Source organism: Oncorhynchus clarkii, chromosome 31 (assembly GCF_045791955.1).
Source record: "Oncorhynchus clarkii lewisi isolate Uvic-CL-2024 chromosome 31, UVic_Ocla_1.0, whole genome shotgun sequence".
Taxonomy (NCBI): Eukaryota; Metazoa; Chordata; class Actinopteri; order Salmoniformes; family Salmonidae; genus Oncorhynchus; species Oncorhynchus clarkii.
The window spans coordinates 32,990,150-33,010,144 of record NC_092177.1 but is presented as its reverse complement, the minus strand read 5'-3'; the positions used below and the strand labels follow the sequence as shown (position 1 = coordinate 33,010,144).

At 42.9% G+C, this 19,995-nt stretch overlaps 2 protein-coding genes across 2 annotated transcripts in view; one reads left to right on the top strand and one right to left on the bottom strand.

Moving 5' to 3' along the window:
- The first annotated feature begins 136 nt into the window (after positions 1-136).
- LOC139390981 (RNA polymerase II subunit B) lies at positions 137-18,124 on the top strand. The gene is made up of 24 exons (XM_071138422.1): positions 137-291; positions 757-829; positions 943-1,093; positions 1,200-1,312; positions 1,424-1,643; positions 4,137-4,295; positions 4,395-4,559; positions 4,658-4,854; positions 11,543-11,662; positions 11,825-12,011; positions 12,139-12,282; positions 12,460-12,599; positions 12,720-12,831; positions 12,971-13,324; positions 13,517-13,685; positions 13,808-13,904; positions 13,987-14,081; positions 14,253-14,503; positions 15,197-15,286; positions 15,621-15,728; positions 16,006-16,119; positions 16,229-16,389; positions 16,635-16,830; positions 17,138-18,124. Exons 1-24 carry the CDS (start codon positions 273-275, stop codon positions 17,225-17,227), a joined length of 3,525 nt encoding a protein of 1,174 aa, XP_070994523.1. The 5' UTR covers positions 137-272; the 3' UTR covers positions 17,228-18,124.
- LOC139390982 (insulin-like growth factor binding protein 7) overlaps positions 17,620-19,995 on the bottom strand; it is a 30,047-nt gene continuing 27,671 nt past the window's right edge. The window contains exon 5 of the mRNA XM_071138423.1: positions 17,620-19,683. Coding sequence (XP_070994524.1) covers positions 19,661-19,683 — 23 coding nt within the window. The 3' untranslated portion in view covers positions 17,620-19,660. The remainder of the gene's footprint in view (positions 19,684-19,995) is intronic.

Sequence of the window (19,995 nt, the reverse complement as noted above, 5' to 3'; positions counted from 1 at the left end):
ATAAAACATATTGTTTGTTAGAAAACCATTGATCATAATAGTTCATATTAGATCAGAGTAGTAAATATATTTAGTTAACACAAATTTCTTGCACATTAAAATAATAACTTTGGTATAGGAAGTGACGTTCAGGCTTGACCATCGATATTTTATTTTGTGTGTTCATTTAGCAAAGTGTGTAACGTTAGACAGCGTTGAATCAGACACTGTTGATGATTTAAAAGTCCGTTTCTGCTTATTTATGCGAACACGAGAGGGAATCAGCAGTAACCATGTATGACCAAGATGAAGGTTTGTTGGTATTTCAGCCATTTGAGTCGAATGCGTTATTTTTTACATAATGTAGTTAGCTAGCTTGCTGCTAGCTATCTAGTTAGCATACAGGCTAATATGCGCATCACCAAGAATAGATAGCTACAGTAGCTAGCTAGCATACTAGTGCTATGTAGCTTGCGAGGTTAACTAATTGCCTAGTTAATTAGTTGGCTGGTTTCACCAGACTAAACACCTAGCTATAATCACACTTTCAACTAGGCCTACTTATATGAAAATCACATCATGTCATGTTGAATAAACAAAGTTAGCAAGTCTTTGAGGTCTGCAGATTTAAAATACCTTTCTTTGTGTCTATCAGTTGTTGTGCTGTAGGAAACTCCATGAACTAGTTAGGGCCTTGGCTAATGTTATGTCACTGCGTCTATATGCACTTCTTTGATGTCTTTTCTGTGATCTGTTATCCAAATGCTGTGATCTCAGATATCCAATACGATGAGGATGAGGATGAAATCACCCCCGATTTATGGCAGGAAGCTTGCTGGATTGTTATCAGGTAAAATTATGCTCTTTACCTATCTCTCCTATTTTTGTTGTGTCCTCATGTAGCATACACTATGCAGTTTGCTTTTGTTCAAATAACACTATCCTCTCTGATGCGCCTTACAGTTCCTATTTTGATGAGAAGGGCCTGGTGCGACAGCAGCTGGACTCCTTTGACGAGTTCATCCAGATGTCTGTGCAGAGGATCGTGGAGGATGCCCCGCCCATTGACCTGCAGGCTGAGGCCCAGCACACCTCTGGTGAGGTGGAGGATCCGGTGAGTGACAGACAGGCGCTTTCAGATATTCTGCTCCATGTATTGCCTCTCTCTACGAGGGCACTTACTAATGACCTGTTAACGCTCCCCTTTTGTTGCTCTACAGCCACGCTACTTGCTGAAGTTTGAGCAGATCTACCTTTCAAAACCCACTCACTGGGAAAGAGATGGAGCCCCGTCGCCTATGATGCCCAACGAGGCCAGACTCAGGAACCTTACGTAAGTTTGCTCATTTGGGGCCATACTTTTATCACGATTAATCTCCCTTGCACATCATTTGCGACCTTCAGTGCTGCCAGTGCCAACTAGGGCCACATCTGTATTATACAGGTACTCTGCTCCACTGTACGTGGACATCACCAAGACCATCATCAAGGAGGGTGAGGACCAGCTGCAGACCCAGCACCAGAAGACCTTCATCGGCAAGATCCCGATCATGCTGCGCTCCACCTACTGCCTGCTCAGCGGCCTGACAGACCGTGATCTGTGTGAGCTCAACGAGTGCCCACTGGACCCCGGGGGCTACTTCATCATCAATGGGTCAGAGAAGGTAAAAGGAAAAATAAAATAAAGTAGAGGGTGGACTTCAGGGCAGATTCCTGTATTTAGTCTATGTTTCAATCAGGATTGGGGAGTAACATATTATGAAAGAAATGTAATATGTTATGTTACCAGAAAAAATATTGTAATCAGATGAAAAAATTGAAAAATGAAAAAATTGCTTTTAGTAAATCAGAAAATATGTTTGTGTAAAAAATCTTTGACACCTTCCTGTTTTATCAATGATATTCAAATCAGCATTGAAAAAAGGTGCAAGTTTAGGTTTGTTCCGCCTGAGTGAGTCTGACCACAAGTCAAAGACCACTATGATGACACACTAAATGCATTTGAAGGATCACAAGAAAAAAGCAAGAATAAGCTACAGTGGCTTGAGAAAGTATTCACGCCCCTTGACATTTTTCCACATTTTCTTGTGTTACAGCTTGAATTTAAAATGGATTAAATTGAGATTTGGTGTCACTGGCCTACACACAATACCCCATAATGTCAATGTGGAATTATGTTTTTAGAAATGTTTACAAATGAATTAAAAATCAAAAGCTGAAATTAGTCTAAATATTCAACCCCTTATGTTATGGCAAGCCTAAATAAGTTCAGGACAAAACGGGTGCTTAAGGACTCTGTTTGCAATTGTAGTGTTTATCATAATTTACTTCATCTCTGTACCACACACATACAATTAATTATCTGTAAGTCAAGCAGGGAATTTCAAACACGGATTCAACCACAGAGACCAGGGAGGTTTTCCAGTGCCTTACTAAGACGGGCACCTATTGGTAGATTAAAATAAAAAGCAGACATTCAATTTCCCTTTGAGCATGGTGACGTTATTTATTATGCTTTGGATCAATACACTCAGTCACTACGAAGATACAGGCGTCCTTCCTAACTCCGTTGCCCGAGAGGAAGGAAACCGCTCAGGGATTTCACCATGAGGCCAATGGTGACGTTAAAACAGTTACAGAATGTAATGGCTGTAATAGAACTGAGGATGGATCAACAACATTATAGTTACTCTACAATACTAACTTAATTGACAGAGTGAAAAGAAGGAAGCCTGTACAGAATGCAAATATTTCAAACATGCATCCTGTTTGCAACCAGGCACTAAAGCAAATCTGCAAAAAAATGTGGCTAAGAAATTAACCTTATGTCCTGTTTGGGGCAAATCCAACACATCATGGAGTACCATTCTTAAAATGTTAAAGTATGGTGGTGGATGCATCATGTTGCTTGTCATCGGTATGGATGGTTATGCTTGTCTTCAGCAAGGACTAGGGAGTTTTTTGGGGGGGGATAAAAATAAACTGAATAGAGCTAAGCACAGGCAAATGCTGGTTGTCTGCTTGCCAACAGACGCTGGGAAAAATTCACCCTTCAGCAGGACAATAACCTAAAATGCAAGGCCAAATATACTCTTGAATTTCTTAACAAGATAACATTGAATGTTCCTGAGTGGCCTAGTTACAGTTTGGACTCAAATAGGCATGCAAATTTATGACAAGACTTGAAACAATGATCGACAACCAACTTGACAGAGCTTGGAGAATAAAAAATAAAAAAAAAATCTGCAAATCTTGCACAATCCAGATGTGAAAAGCTCTTAGAGACTTACCCAGAAAGACTCACAGCTGTAATAGCTGCCAAAGGTGATTCTTACATGTAATGATCAGGGGTGTGAATACTTGTGTAAATGAGATTTCTGTTTAATTTTCAATAGATTTCATAAGATTTCTAAAAACAATTTTATTTTTGTATTTCAGGCTGTAACACAACAAAATGTGGAATAAGTTGAGGGCTTAATACTTTCTGAAGGCACCGTATCTCTTTAAATGGTCCTACTGCTGTCAGAAATGTAAAGATGATCCAATTTGAATAAATGCTTGGCGGTAAGGACGACAGCAGTGGTGTAGCCTACAAAATCATAAACAGAGTAGGTTAATAAGTCCTTTTTTGGTTATGCTCAGGTAAAACAGTTTGGCTAATCTGTGTTTCTATAATTACAAATCCTATTCTTAAAGATCAAGGTCTATTAAATGAATTGGAATGACTAGAAATCTGACAGACTTTGGTTTTTAATGTAAAGATATAGCCTAATCGTATTATTATCTGTGCTAGCAAGCAATGGGTTAGAAGAAGCCTACATAACCAACCCATAAAGTAAAATACAACCTCCATTTATGGCCAACAATGTAAACTCTAACACTGATTTATCCTGCACTAGATGTCGTTCAATTGGTGATATTCATTTTTGTCTTCTAATGCATCTTAAGGGGAAAGTCATCTGAAAGTAATCGGATTGTTACTGAGTTTAGGTAATCCAAAAGTTATGTTACTGATTACAGTTTTGGACAGGTAACTAGTAAACTGTAACAGATTACATTAAGAAAGGAACCTAGCCAACCCTGGTTTTAATGAGTGAGCACTAACACAAGCTTTTGCAATTGGGCTATTGATAGGAATTGCCTTGTTTGGTTTGCAGGTCCTGATCGCCCAGGAGAAGATGGCCACGAACACAGTGTACGTCTTCGCCAAGAAGGACTCAAAGTATGCGTACACAGGGGAGTGCCGCTCCTGCCTGGAAAACTCCTCGCGCCCCACCAGCTCCATCTGGGTCAGCATGATGGCCAGGGGAGGACAGGTGAGAAACAAATATACCTGGTCCTAAATTTACTGGCAAATTTGCTACCATCCCAGAGATTTACATGTCAACATTTTGTTTTGTTGCTTTTTCTCCCAGGGGGTGAAGAAAAGTGCCATTGGTCAGAGGATCGTGTCCACTCTGCCCTACATCAGACAGGAAGTGCCCATCATCATAGTGTTCCGAGCCCTGGGCTTTGTGTCCGACAGAGACATCCTGGAGCACATCATCTATGACTTTGACGACCCTGAGATGATGGAGATGGTAAATCTCTTGTCTAGGATGTTCTAGATACAGGAAACACCACACACACACACACACACACACACACACTACTTATCTGATGTGCTGTGCTCCACCAGGTCAAACCATCCCTGGACGAGGCTTTTGTGATCCAGGAGCAGAACGTGGCGCTGAACTTCATCGGCTCTCGTGGTGCCAAGCCCGGTGTCACCAAGGAGAGGAGGATCAAGTACGCCAAAGAGGTGCTGCAGAAGGAGGTGCTCCCCCACGTCGGAGTCAGTGACTTCTGTGAGACCAAAAAGGCCTATTTCTTAGGGTGAGTATTTATTATGTTATATTAATGTAATGACCATGGAGCAGGCATTCCCAATCTGTTCCATTCCGGGGACCACCAAATCACTTCAATAAGCTCTTGAGGACAAAATATTTTTGCAGTATTGCATATTGCAGTTTGCAGTTTATTGGGGGGAGGGGTAGTCCAAAATAGGGAAGGTTGGTCCAACTTTTTTCTCCTAGTTAATTTTTGCTCTTTTACAGGTTTAACTATATAATGTCTTCCATTCTATCCAAATGTCTTCATCCGCTTGCATGCACCCCTATATCAAGGTGGTGTGTCACTTCCTTTATGAACTACGCTTTTCCATGTGCTAACTTTTACTGTTCCAAAGGTCAATACAGTCTAACGGTCTCTCCTGCCCTCTATCCACCATTTATAGTGACATTAGTGGTAGGTGGATCGTTTGTCCAGCTCTGCAACTGGCTAACGAGCAATTATACCACATATAAAAGCATTCAAAGCTGTGTCAATGTTTAAATATAAATCCACAAGAATAAATAGCAGATAGGCAGCGGACAGGCCAGGTGCATCATTCAGTGGTGGGAAAAAGTACCCCATTTTCATACGGGAGTAAAAATACCTTAATAGAAAATGACTCGAGTGAAATTCACCCAGTAAAATACTACTTGAGTAAAAGTCAAAAGTATTTTGTTTTAAATATACTTAAGTATCAAAAGTAAAAGTCTAAATCATTTCAGAACCATTATATTAAGCAAACCAGATGGCACAATGCCAGGGCCACACTCAAACAATCAGATATATACACTGCTCAAAAAAATAAAGGGAACACTTAAACAACACAATGTAACTCCAAGTCAATCACACTTCTGTGAAATCAAACTGTCCACTTAAGAAGCAACACTGATTGACAATAAATTTCACATGATGTTGTGCAAATGGAATAGACAACAGGTGGAAATTATAGGCAATTAGCAAGACACCCCCAATAAAGGAGTGGTTCTGCAGGTGGGGACCACAGACCACTTCTCAGTTCCGATGCTTCCTGGCTGATGTTTTGGTCACTTTTGAATGCTGGCGGTGCTTTCACTCTAGTGGTAGCATGAGACGGAGTCTACAACCCACACAAGTGGCTCAGGTAGTGCAGCTCATCCAGGATGGAACATCAATGCGAGCTGTGGCAAGAAGGTTTGCTGTGTCTGTCAGCGTAGTGTCCAGAGCACGGAGGCGCTACCAGGAGACAGGCCAGTACATCAGGAGACGTGGAGGAGGCCGTAGGAGGGCAACAACCCAGCAGCAGGACCGCTACCTCCGCCTTTGTGCAAGGAGTAGCAGGAAGAGCACTGCCAGAGCACTGCAAAATGACCTCCAGCAGGCCACAAATGTGCATGTGTCTGCTCAAACGGTCAGAAACAGACTCCATGAGGGTGGTATGAGGGCCCGACGTCCACAGGTGGGGGTTGTGCTTACAGCCCAACACCGTGCAGGACGTTTTTCATTTGCCAGAGAACACCAAGATTGGCAAATTCGCCACTGGCGACATGTGCTCTTCACAGATGAAAGCAGGTTCACACTGAGCACATGTGACAGACGTGACAGTCTGGAGATGCCGTGGAGAACGTTCTGCTGCCTGCAACATCCTCCAGCATGACCGGTTTGGCGGACGGTCGGTTATGGTGTGGGGTGGCATTTCTTTGTGGGGCCGCACAGCCCTCCATGTGCTCGCCAGAGGTAACCTGACTGCCATTAGGTACCGAGATGAGATCCTCAGACCCCTTGTGAGACCATATGCTGGTGCTGTTGGCCCTGGGTTCCTCCTAATGCAAGACAATGCTAGACCTCATGTGGCTGGAGTGTGTCAGCAGTTCCTGCAAGAGGAAGGCATTGCTGCTATGGACTGGCCCGCCCGTTCCCCAGACCTGAATCCAATTGAGTACATCTGGGACATCATGTCTCGCTCCATCCACCAACGCCACGTTGCACCGCAGACTGTCCAGGACTTGGCGGATGCTTTAGTCAAGGTCTGGGAGGAGATCCCTCAGGAGACCATCCGCCACCTCATCAGGAGCATGCCCAGGCATTGTAGGGAGGTCATACAGGCACGTGGAGACCACACACACTACTGAGCCTCATTTTGACTTGTTTTAAGGACATGACATCAAAGTTGGATCAGCCTGTAGTGTGGTTTTCCACTTTAATTTTGAGTGTGACTCCAAATCCAGACCTCCATGGGTTGATAAATTTGATTTCCATTGATAATTTTTGTGTGATTTTGTTGTCAGCACATTCAACTATGTAAAGAAAAAAGTATTTAATAAGAATATTTCATTCAGATCTAGGATGTGTTTTTTTAGTGTTCCCTTTATTTTTTTGAGCAGTGTACAAACCAAGCATTTGTGTTTTAGTGAGTCCTCCAGACCAGAGGCAGTAGGGATGACCAAGGATGTTTTCTGTGTGTGAATTGGACAATTTTTCTGTCCTGCTAACAAAGCGTTCAAAATGTAATGAGTACTTTTGGGTGACAGGGAAAATGTATGGATTCAAACATTATTTTCTTTAGGAATGTAGGAAAGTAGAAGTTGTCAAATATCAATAGTAAAGTACAGATACCCCAGAAAACGACTAAGTAGTACTTTACAGTATTTTAACTTAAGTACTTTACACCACTGGCATCATTGCATGAAAGAAAATGTGATGACATGAAACACACAACTAAGAATGCGCCCCTGTTGATCTTGTTTAGGGACAATACAATTATCTTACCTAGACTAGCCTACAACACCACAATGCAATGAATAATTGCGTTATTGTTCTCAAGTGAGTAAAAAATCTACTCTAGGCTGCAGTGGAAATGTCATTTGAATAACAGTGCAAAAGCTGTGTGATTCAAATGTTTAATCACATTTGGATCAGTTGTTGGTCTACTCTCAACAGTTTATAAGGTCTAGAATGGCCCAGTAGCAGGCCGGTCTTCTCCCAAGTCGTCCGATAATAATGTGGACACATACAGTTGAAGTCGGGAGTTTACATACACTTAGGTTGGAGTCATTAAAACTAGTTTTTCAACCACTCCACAAATGTCTTATTAACAAACTATAGTTTTGGCAAGTCGGTTAGGACATCTACTTTGTGCATGACACAAGTAATTTTTCCAACAATTGTTTACAGACAGATTATTTCACTATATCACAATTTAAGTGGGTCAGAAATGTACATACACTAAGTTGACTGTGCCTTTAAACAGCTTGGAAAAATCCAGAAAATTATGTCATGGCTTTAGAAGCTTCTGATAGGATAATTGACATAATTTGAGTCAATTGGAGGTGTACTTCTGGATGTATTTCAAGGCCTACCTTCAAACTCAGTGCCTCTTTGCTTGACATCATGGGAAAATCAAAATAAATCAGCCAAGAATTGTAGACCTCAACAAGTCTGGTTCATCCTTGGCTGCAATTTCCAAATACCTGAAGGTACCACGTACATCTGTACAAACAATAGTACGCAAGTATAAACACCATGGGACCACGCAGCCGTCATACCGCTCAGGAAGGAGACAAGTTAGGTTTCCTAGAGATTAACATACTTTTGTGCGAAAAGTGCAAATCATTCCCAGAACAAGGTCTACCTTCAAAATCAGTGCCTCTTTACCTGACATCATGGGAAAATCAAAAGAAATCAGCCAAGACCTCAGAAAATAAATTGTAGACCTTCACAAGTCTGGTTCATCTTTGGGAGCCATTTCCAAATGCCTGAAGGTACCACGTTCATCTGTACAAACAATAGTATGCGAGTATAAACACCATGGGACCACACAGCCGTCATACCGCTCAGGAAGGAGACGCGTTCTGTCTCCTAGAAATGAACGTACTTTGGTGCAACAAGTTCAAATCAATCCCAGAACAACAGCAAATAACCTTGTGAAGACGCTGGAGGAAACGGGTACAAAGTATCTATATCCACAGTAAAACGAGTCCTATATCGACATAACCTGAAAGGCCGCTCAGCAAGGAAGAAGCCACTGCTCCAAAACCGCCATAAAAAGCCAGACTACGGTTTGCAACTGCATATAAGGACAAAGATCGTACTTTTTGAAGAAATTAACTCTGGTCTGATGAAACAAAAATAGAACCATTTGGCCATAATGACCATCGTTATGTTTGGAGGAAAAAGGGGAGGCTTGCAAGCCGAAGAACACCATCCCAACTGTGAAGCACGGGGGTGGCAGCATCATGTTGTGGGGGTGCTTTGCTGCAGGAGGGACTGGTGCACTTCACAAAATAGATGGCATCATGAGGAAGGAAAATTATGTGGATATATTGAAGCAACATCAAGTTAAAGCTTGGTCGCAAATGGATCTTCCAAATGGACAATGACCCCAAGCATACTTTCAAAGTTGTGGCAAAATGGCTTAAGGACAACAAAGTCATGGTATTGGAGTGGCCATCACAATGCCCTGACCTCAATCCCATAGAAAATCTGTTGGCAGAACTGAAAAAGCGTGTGTGAGCAAGAAGGCCTACAAACCTGACTCAGTTAAACCAGCTCTGGGCCAAATTCACCCAACTTATTGTGGGAAGCTTGTGGAAGGCTACCTGAAACGTTTGACCCAAGTTAAACAATTTTAAAGGCAATGCTACCAAATACTAATTGAGTGTATGTAAACTTCTGACCCACTGGGAATGTGATGAAAGACATTAAAAGCTGAAATAAATAATTCTCTCTACTATTATTCTGAAATTTCACATTCTTAAAATAAAGTGATGATCCTAACTGACCAAAGACAGGGAATGTTTACTAGGATTAAATGTCAGGAATTGTGTAAAATTGAGTTTAAATGTATTTGGCTAAGGTGTATGTGAACTTTAGATTTCAACTGTATGCTCCCGGCAGGCCTAGTTATTCAGGAATCTTAACACACGTTTGGCCTCCTCTCCAAGCCTAGTGGCTATTCCTCGCGCACCTAGAGCCGAAAGCTTCACTGTGGCGGAAATATTTATCATTTCACTTTTTAAAATGTGTTACCTTTTTTGTATGTGGCATTAACACAACCAGTCACAATGTTTTAATCTGATTAGGCTACTTCAAAAGTCTCCTGTAGGAATGCGCAGATTCATCCAAAATATAATCCCAGCATCTGCAAAATGGATTGACATTAACCAGGTTTCCAACCAACCTTTTTTATGCAGTAAAGTAGCCTACATGTTGGATAAAAAAAATGCATGACAGATTAAATAAATGATGATGAACTTCACAGGGTAGAATTTCAGTGATGAGGTTGATGCTCCTTTCAATAAATATGGAGGGTCTTATTCTGGTGGCTTGATGAGCGATGCTTGGCTGCCATTTGACAAATAGAAATAATCTTGCATTTATGTCTATAATAATCTCATGTAGTAGGATATACCTGCACTGTATCTGCAACCTGTTGGCTAGCGTGCATGTACCAATACCAGAGTGGGCGCGCACACCTACTCAACTTTTTTTGTGACGAAACCATCAGTAGAGTTGAAAATGCCATGGAAACCCATTTAACTTGTGTTTTTTTTATTCAGTGCATGGGGAATTTCGTCTCAAAGTATTTTTTTATGTGCACTACGTGTTTAGGCACATACTTTTATCTGTGACAAGTAAATTTGATGGAAACGCAACTCTGGGATGGGAAAAGGTACAAGGGTTTTCCCTTCAGAGCGCTCAAGACCTCAGACTGGGGTGAAGGTTCACCTTCCATCAGGACAACGACCCTAAGCACACAGCCAACAAGACAATGCAGGAGTGGCTTCGGGACAAGTCTCTGAATGTCATTGAGTGGCCCAGCTAGAGCCTGGACTTAAAACCGATCTAACATCTCTGGAGAGACTTGAAAATAGCTGTGCAGCGATGCTCCCCATCCAACCTGACAGAGCTTGAGAGGATCTGCAGAGAAGAATGGGACATGGGTGTGTTTTCTTTTGAGATTGACGTAGTCTATTTATTGTGGTGTTGAAAACGCAAACCACGATATTGAAGTGCTCGTATTCATTCGTATGTTTTGTTTATTGGTTGTGTGGTGCATTGGCACATAAACCTGTTGGTGAGAAAAAAATTATATATTTTATGTAATTATAAATATGGTGTAAAAATGTTGAAAGTCTGATTCCACCCTAGCTGGTCACTGTCTGCAAGCGGCTCTGATCGTGAAGTAATGAAACCGGCAGGGAGAGTGCGATCATCTGTGGTGGTCGGCGAATCTTCTGGCCAGCAGCCCTGCATGGCATCGAACTGTGCCACAAAAGCATGCTGAAGTGGCGAAGTCGATATCCACGTTCATAAACACAGTTATTGTTATTTGTGGTCTAAAACATTATTTTGAATTAATTATATGATGGGGGGGGGGGGGGGGGGGTGTTCAATTTATTTGACAGTACAAGGGGAGGGTCACCTGAAAATATTTTATTACAGATGGATGTCTGTTAAACGGTTTGCGTTGTGAAAAGTAATATAAAATTGTATATAACACTGCAATATGAAACTTTTTTTATTTTATTACAAACTTTGTTGACCACAGGTTGAAACCACTGCCATAGAGATTGTGTAACTCACCAGGTCTCTGTTGGACATGCTTTATGTAATTCTACGGTTATGACGGCGTTCTGTTACTTCATGCAATGGTCTTTATGTTGTTGCTGGACGTATCGATGTAACTCGGTGGTGTATCTGTGTCTGTTTGCAGGTACATGGTCCACAGACTCCTATTAGCGGCCCTGGGCAGAAGAGAGCTGGACGACAGGGATCACTATGGCAACAAGAGACTAGACTTGGCTGGACCGCTGTTGGCTTTCCTGTTCCGTGGGTAAGTCCTAAAGAAACGCTTCTATAAAATGTCTAGAAAGCTTTCATTTCAGATGTAGTGCAACTTTTTGTAAACCGCACTCCTATCCAAACTGAGCATTTGGTGAATATGTATGGAAGCTTCTTTTTTATTTATTTTTTTCATTTGTTTGGACCCATTTAGAATGTTCAAGAACCTGCTGAAAGAGATCCGCATCTACGCCCAAAAGTTTATTGACCGAGGGAAGGACTTCAACCTGGAGTTGGCCATCAAGACACGAATCATCTCCGACGGCCTGAAGTACTCTCTGGCCACGGGGAACTGGGGTGACGTCAAGAAGGCCCATCAGGCCAGAGCTGGAGTGTCCCAGGTAACACAGGGCAGAACACATCTGGTACACATCCCTATATAGTTACAGCTTAGTTTGCCGTTATGCTGCGAAAATATGATTTTGTTTATCGCCATTAAAAATTACAACATTCCTCGTCTGTTTTTAGGTGCTGAACCGCTTGACCTTCGCCTCCACCCTCTCTCACCTTCGTCGTGTGAACTCCCCCATCGGTAGGGACGGCAAGCTAGCCAAGCCCCGGCAGCTTCACAACACGCTGTGGGGCATGGTGTGCCCTGCTGAGACCCCAGAGGTATGCCCGACACCACTCCAAATCACATATATGTTCCTTTTCAAGATGGTCAGTTGTTGTATGATGCCAAATTGTTATGTTACCCACAAGGAGCTAAGCTCTCACTTAGTGTTGAAAGTGTTGTCCCTGCTTATTTTGTCCCCCCTTTTTATGTCCCCTCCCTGTCTTATTTCCCAGGGTCATGCTGTAGGCCTAGTGAAGAACCTGGCCCTCATGGCCTACATCTCTGTGGGCTCCCAGCCCTCTCCCATCCTGGAGTTCTTGGAGGAGTGGAGCATGGAGAACCTGGAGGAGATCTCACCGGCAGCCATTGCGGAGTGAGTCCAGCAGATGGCAGCACACTGCTCTTTATTAATACAGAAACACATTGTCATGTCTCTGAAAAGTTTGTCAACCCATTTTTATCTGCATTTGATGTTTTAATTCTACCCTAACAGTGCCACAAAGATCTTTGTCAATGGCTGTTGGGTGGGCATACACAAAGACCCAGAGCAGCTGATGAACACACTGAGGAAACTGAGGAGGCAGATGGACATCATTGTGTCTGAGGTAAGAGATCATTTTTCCAGATTTTCAGGACTTTTCTGACATTTTCATTATTTTATTATTAAATTAACCTACACATAAAAACCCAATATCCCCTTTTTCAGGTGTTCAATTTTCTCATACACTATTACCCGTTTTCTAGGTGTCCATGATCAGAGACATCCGAGAGAGGGAGATCCGCATCTACACGGACGCCGGGAGGATCTGTCGTCCTCTGCTGATCGTAGAGAAACAGAAGCTGCTGCTGAAGAGGAGACACATCGACCAGCTGAAGGAGAGGGAGTACAACAACTACAGTTGGCAGGACCTGGTGGCCAGCGGCGTGGTGGAGTACATCGACACTCTGGAGGAGGAGACTGTAATGCTGGCCATGACCCCTGACGACCTCCAGGAGAAGGGCGTGGCCTACTGTTCTACATACAGCCACTGTGAGATCCACCCCTCCATGATCCTGGGAGTCTGTGCTTCCATCATCCCCTTCCCCGATCACAACCAGGTACAGCAACAAAGAAATAACATGCTCCTAAAATAGGTTTTCTTATTGGGGCTGATTTGAATAGATGCAATGGCAAGAGACTGTTAATATCTATGCTATGAAACATCCTAAATTTTAAGATTTTTATCTATCCATTTGAACTGTAAATCAATGAATACATTCTCTCCCCCCCCCACACCTTTTCCTATGTAGTCTCCCAGAAACACATACCAGTCTGCTATGGGTAAACAAGCCATGGGTGTGTACATCACCAACTTCCACGTGCGGATGGACACCCTGGCCCACGTGCTCTACTACCCCCAAAAACCCTTAGTCACCACCCGCTCTATGGAGTACCTACGTTTCAGAGAGCTCCCTGCAGGTGAGAGCTGGAGCGCTGCAGAATTGGCAGCCAATTACACTTTTTTTTAAACTCTGACCTAAAAATGTCTGCCGTTTTTCTAGTTCTGGCTCGTTGAAATCCTCCATTTGTGCTTGGTTTAGGTATCAACTCGATTGTGGCTATTGCGGCGTACACTGGCTACAACCAGGAGGACTCTGTCATCATGAACCGCTCTGCGGTGGACCGTGGATTCTTCAGGTTTGTGCTGTGATTTGAAGACCTGCACTTTGCTGTGAAAATGACTTAAGACAAAATGTGTAAATAAGTGTTTTTATTTCAGGTCTGTGTTCTACCGCTCCTACAAAGAGCAGGAGTCAAAGAAAGGCTTCGATCAGGAGGAAATCTTTGAAAAACCCACACGCGAAACCTGTTCGGGTACGTCCTAGGCATCTTTGGCATCTTAAAAATGTAAAGGAGTCAACCATTAAACCAGAGCCTACTATTTCCATCATCTCATACATTTTCCATCCGCAACTTCTATTAAATTGGCATTCATACAAAGAGAATTTCCCATTGAACAACCCAATGGTCCTCCCTTTCCCCCAGGCATGAGGCACGCCATTTACGACAAGCTGGACGACGACGGCTTGATAGCTCCCGGAGTGCGTGTCTCCGGCGAGGACGTCATCATCGGCAAGACGGTGACCCTGCCGGAGAACGACGATGAGCTGGACAGCACCAACCGGCGCTACACCAAGAGGGACTGCAGCACCTTCCTCCGCACCAGCGAGACGGGCATCGTGGACCAAGTCATGGTCACCCTCAACCAGGAGGGCTACAAGTTCTGCAAGATTAGGGTGTGTCCTGAGTCCTCTAGATTTTCCCAGTAGTGACATTTTGACAACGCGGGTAGTAGTCTGTAAAAAATGTAACAACAAGCATGGTAACAAATTACTCCTGTTGACAGCTCTACTTCTCATTTGTCAAGTTTAGGGTAGGCAGGAATTACATCCACAGTAGGGTCAGGTTTGAATTAACCATGACTTGAGTTTCACAAGCAGAAGTGTGTGTGTGTGTGTAACCTTTATTTAACTTGGCAAGTCAGTTAAGAACAAATTATTTCCAATGACGACCTACCAGGGAACAGTGGGTTAAATGCCTTGTTCAAGGTCAGAACGACAGATTTTTTACCTTGTCAGCTTGGGGATTCGATCCAGCAATTATTATTGGCCCAACGTTTCTAACCACTAGGCTACCTGCCCCCACCCCCTCCCCCCTCCTTCCATAGAAGCAACAAGACAAAGAAGCCAAATCAGAGTTGTTGACAGATTTGACTAAATAAAACATGGACTCCACTGACAGAATATTGCACCCTCTATCCTTACTGCACAGCTAGAAACACCCAGCATTTTGCTACACCTGCAAATAACATCTGCTGTATGTGACAAATAAAGTTAGATTTGAAGGTTATGAGGCCTCCTTACACATGCCACTCATCTGCCTACTTGTGGCAGGATTTAACTTGACTCCATGTATTTTTTTCTTGCCAGGTTCGCTCTGTTCGTATCCCTCAGATCGGTGACAAGTTTGCCAGTCGACACGGGCAGAAGGGTACCTGTGGTATTCAGTACAGACAGGAGGTGAAGTATTAGACATGTTCCTCATGCCTCGTCTACCGACTCCTCACTAGACTACACCGTGTGTCATTGAGCCAGGCTGTCTGGTCAATTGTCTAGAGACGCATTGTGTTTAGACTGAACATAAATACAAAACAAAGGTCTCTTCACAGGAAATGCTAAGCAACATCCCAGAAGGAGTATGTACTATAAAACTGATTTGAAATATAGCATGGAAGAATGTGTCACGTTCCTGTCAGAGGATATCCCTTAGATGAACTGGTTCCGAAAATTGGAACCCACGTGCAGAAGTCTTTGTAAAGTCAACTATGTCCATTGTTTCCGATGCTTTCCGCAGGACATGCCCTTCACTTGCGAGGGAATTACCCCAGACATCATCATCAACCCCCACGCCATCCCCTCTCGTATGACAGTCGGCCATTTGATCGAGTGCCTGCAGGGCAAGGTACTGTCGCCTGTCTGACTCCTCCACCCACTTCAACTTTTACTCCCTTTTACGAGACCTCTTAATGTGACCGTAAAGTGATCATAAGTAAAAACCAATAGGATTGTCTGTCGTCTAGATTAGATATTTTACAAATGACAAAGGTCAGCGAGAATTTAAATTTAAAAAAATCAAGCTGAGCATTTTATTTTTTTAGATGTCATGTAAATCAAGGGTTGCGGATGGCAGTTATCTTGTAGCAACGTTTCCACCTTCCCGCCCTCCTTTCACCTTGTAGGTTTCAGCCAACAAAGGGGAGATTGGTGACGCCACGCCTTTCAACGATGCGGTCAATGTGCAGAAAGTCTCCAACCTGCTGTCTGAATACGGATATCACCTGAGGGGCAACGAGGTCAGGCCGTCAGCCTCCTTTACCATTCACATCCTACTTTTCTATAGGAGCTACTTGACACTAGTCTGTCTAGAGATTCCAATTGACTGGCTTCGTCTTTCCCCTCTAGGTGTTGTACAACGGCTTCACCGGCCGTAAGATTACCTCTCAGATCTTCCTCGGGCCCACATACTACCAGCGCCTGAAGCACATGGTGGACGATAAGATCCACTCTCGGGCCCGAGGCCCAGTCCAGATCCTCAACAGACAGCCCATGGAGGGCAGATCACGGTAAGAACACTAATAAATATTTTAACGTCTGACCTTTTCCCCTTTTATGGCACTATGTGAGTGCACTGGGTATGCATTTCTGAGCTCGTATTCATAAAGCAACTTTTTTAAGTAGGAGCTGATCTATGATCAGTTCTGTCTTTTTAGATGATAATAAAAGCACTAGATCCTCGATCAGATGCTTTGTTAATACAGGCCCTGGTTTTGGCCCACTTTACTAACCGTGCTGTCATCTGTCCACCCAGTGACGGAGGTCTTCGTTTTGGGGAGATGGAGCGCGATTGTCAGATAGCCCACGGCGCGGCTCAGTTCCTGCGTGAGAGGCTGTTCGAGGCGTCCGACCCCTACCAGGTCCACGTCTGCAACCTATGTGGCCTCATGGCCATCGCCAACACCCGCACGCACACCTACGAGTGCAGGGGCTGTCGCAACAAAACACAGGTACGTGTCAACACCACCACCAGTGTCCCTGTTATCCCTGTTTTTATTTTATTTGTTTATTTCATTTCGCATTTATTTAACATGGTTTATGCTTAAGTCGGCCTATTAATTTGTTGTTACTACCTTTTATTACAGTAACTATGTCAATTCTGATTCTAACTACAATACAGTATAGTGAAATGTGTCCTATAGATTAGTGTTAAAAAATGACTAGCCTATTAAAAAATCTTGACTCTGGGCCTCTATAGCCTTAGTTTTGTTTCTGAAGATTTATTGATTAAGATAATGTACAATGTAACCTTTTCAGATCTCCCTGGTCAGAATGCCGTACGCCTGCAAGCTGCTCTTCCAGGAGCTCATGTCCATGAGTATCGCCCCTCGTATGATGACCAGTTAGGAGCACTACCGAGCCCCTTTTCGAGTCGACGGGAATTCAATGATGTGTGGAAGGAATGTCGAGGACATCACTTATCTCTACAGTGGGAGCGCTGAATGCAACAGTCAACTTGTTTTGATGCTAATGGTCAGGCTTGTGTTTTTGTCTGCAAAAGTATTTTTGTTGTGATATCACAGTTTTGGAAAAGAAGGAAGATCGTCTGTTATTTTTGTAAAACTAGAATAAATGTTTATTAATGTGCTGTCACACTGTACTTTTTCATTCAGTGTTTTGTAGCTAGCTTGATCTGGATTTGAAAAACTGAGATGTTATATTTCTGTCACACTTTAAAAAGCTCTGTGCAGAACTCTTGATCATGTAATATCGAAATAACAACAAAAAATAACCACAAGTCAATGTTTGTATTTATTAGTGATGTACAGCACCTGTCACACAGTAATAACATCTAGTGTTAGTAAACCATACACCAACGTGAATACAGCTTAAGTCTGGGGGAAACTAGAAACATTTGGTAAAAGCAATGTCCGCTGGCCTCTTCATTGGAGTTGCAGACTTTTAGCACCGAAAGTGGATCTCTACATTCCATCATAAATCCTCCTTTTTCTACACCATTTCATACTTGTCGGTTACTCAATATGCCCTACAGTACATCCCCAGACATCTGCCACGGTTTGGATTGGTAGCTAAACCCGTAGTATGCGAGGACTGGGATTATATGAATGCAAGAGGGTTCTGAGTTTGGTTTTCCTTCCTCTAATTCCTGATCACTCACTCCACACATTGGCTTGTCTTTATGGCTTGTCAAGCACCATGTCAAGGAAAATAATGATTTGTGTACTTTTCAGGGGGTCCAAAAAATAACCTTGGTACATTAGAAATAAATAAAAATGTTTCAAATGTAAGATTTATTCAAATTCACATGACAATTTTAGTAAGGGTAATTGTTTTATGCCTGGGCGTCTGTTTCTGCCTTGCCCACAGGGCCAAACTACCGCATTTGTGGCCCCCGGGAACCGGCCTCCATTTTTTGGGGGTAGTCCGTTAATTTCCTGCATTTCAACAACTACCTGCACATTTTGTCATGAAGCTAACAGAACATGTTGCAGTTTTAAAGCTAAGTTCCTGCAATTATACACTTTTTGCCATGGGGAAGGGATTTTATTTTGCTGTTTTATAGCTTGTCTCATGCTTTTATTCACATTTTGCCATGAGGCTGAGAGAAAATGTTGCATTTTTAAAGCTAATTCCATGCAATTCTACACATTTTGCTATCATATGCTAATAGAAAAACAATAGGTCAGGGGGCACGCACCCGTTCGGTAATCGGTTCCTGCTTGGCCAACTAGTAATGTTCTTGCAATGTATTATTTTTGCTAGAATTAAATGGAATAATTCACAAAAACAGTAAAATATGTTAAAAAAAAAGATGGAATAGTAAGAGTGAAGCATGCACATGCAATTCGTGTGTGCACATACACAGTGCACAAAACATTAGGAACACCTGCTCGTTCCATGACAGACTGACCAGGTGAGAGCTATGATCACTTGTTAAATCCATGTCAATCAGTGTTAATGAAGGGGAGGAGACTGGTTAAAGTTGTGTATGTGTGCCATTCAAGAAGGTGAATGGAGAAGACAAAAGATTTAAGTGCCTTTGAACAGGGTGGGGTCGTAGGTGCCAGGCGCACTAGTTTGAGGGCGTCAAGAACAGCAATGCCGCTGGGTTTGTCACGCTCAACAGTTTCCCGTGTGTATCAAGAATGGTCCACCACCCAAAGGACACCCAGCAAGTTTGACACAACTGTGAGAAGCATTGGAGTCAATGTGGGCCAGCATCCTTGTGGAAGGCTTTTGACACCTCGTAGAGGTCATGACCCAACAAATTGAATCTGTTCTGAGGGCAAAAAGGGATACAACTCAAGATTAGGAAGGTGTTCCTAATGTTTTGTACACTGTGTACTTATTGATGAATTACTTGTGTGTGATGTCAGTGACAAGAAATGTGTGTGAGAGGCCTAGATGACTCTTGTGGATGACTGTCTACAATACAGTGTACTGAATATCACTGAAAACTGACTTGTTACAAGTCCTGTGGGGCTCAGTTGGTAGAGCATGGTGCTTGTAATTCTAGGGTTGTGGGTTTGATTCGGATGGGGGACCGGTATGATTATTCATTATTTATTTCTATGTACGCGCTCACCACTGAAAGTTGCTCTGGATAAGAGTGTCTGCTGAATGACTCAAATATTTAACACATATTTAACAAATGGCAACGTTCTCAAATATAAATCTGATGGATCTCTGGGATGCTAATGGTGGCTGTTGGTCCTCTTTCTTAGTCACTTTACAGGTCTACTGGTGGGATGGTAGGGGCTTCTCCCTCTCCTGATCCTGCCAGGAGTCGCCACCGAGGCTCTACTGTGCTGAGATGCCTTACAGCTCATCATCCTTGGCCACTGGAAGAGAGACACACAGGCAAGAGCACAATGACACATTGGGTAAGTGGATTTCTAGGGTAATCGTCCTTAACTGGTCCTATTTATGACCAATGATAGGGGAGACCTATGTGTTATATGTGAATCTGGGGGAGACCTGAATACTTTGATCTGTTTCCATCAGATTTGTATCCCATATCTAGCCCTGATTCCTTTTTTAGATCACTGGTAATGAAGAAGTGCTTAGATCTTGCAGGACGGAGAGCATCCCTTGTTTTGAATAGTGTCCATTATCACAGATCACCAGGGTTGGAAAAACACCTAAAAGTAGAG

Excerpts from the sequence above, each read along its gene's own strand:
- LOC139390981 (XM_071138422.1), top strand. Across the intron at positions 4,560-4,657 it reads ACCCTGAGATGATGGAGATG|GTCAAACCATCCCTGGACGA; the intron begins GTAAATCTCTTG and ends GTGCTCCACCAG. Across the intron at positions 12,012-12,138 it reads CCAGAGCTGGAGTGTCCCAG|GTGCTGAACCGCTTGACCTT; the intron begins GTAACACAGGGC and ends GTCTGTTTTTAG.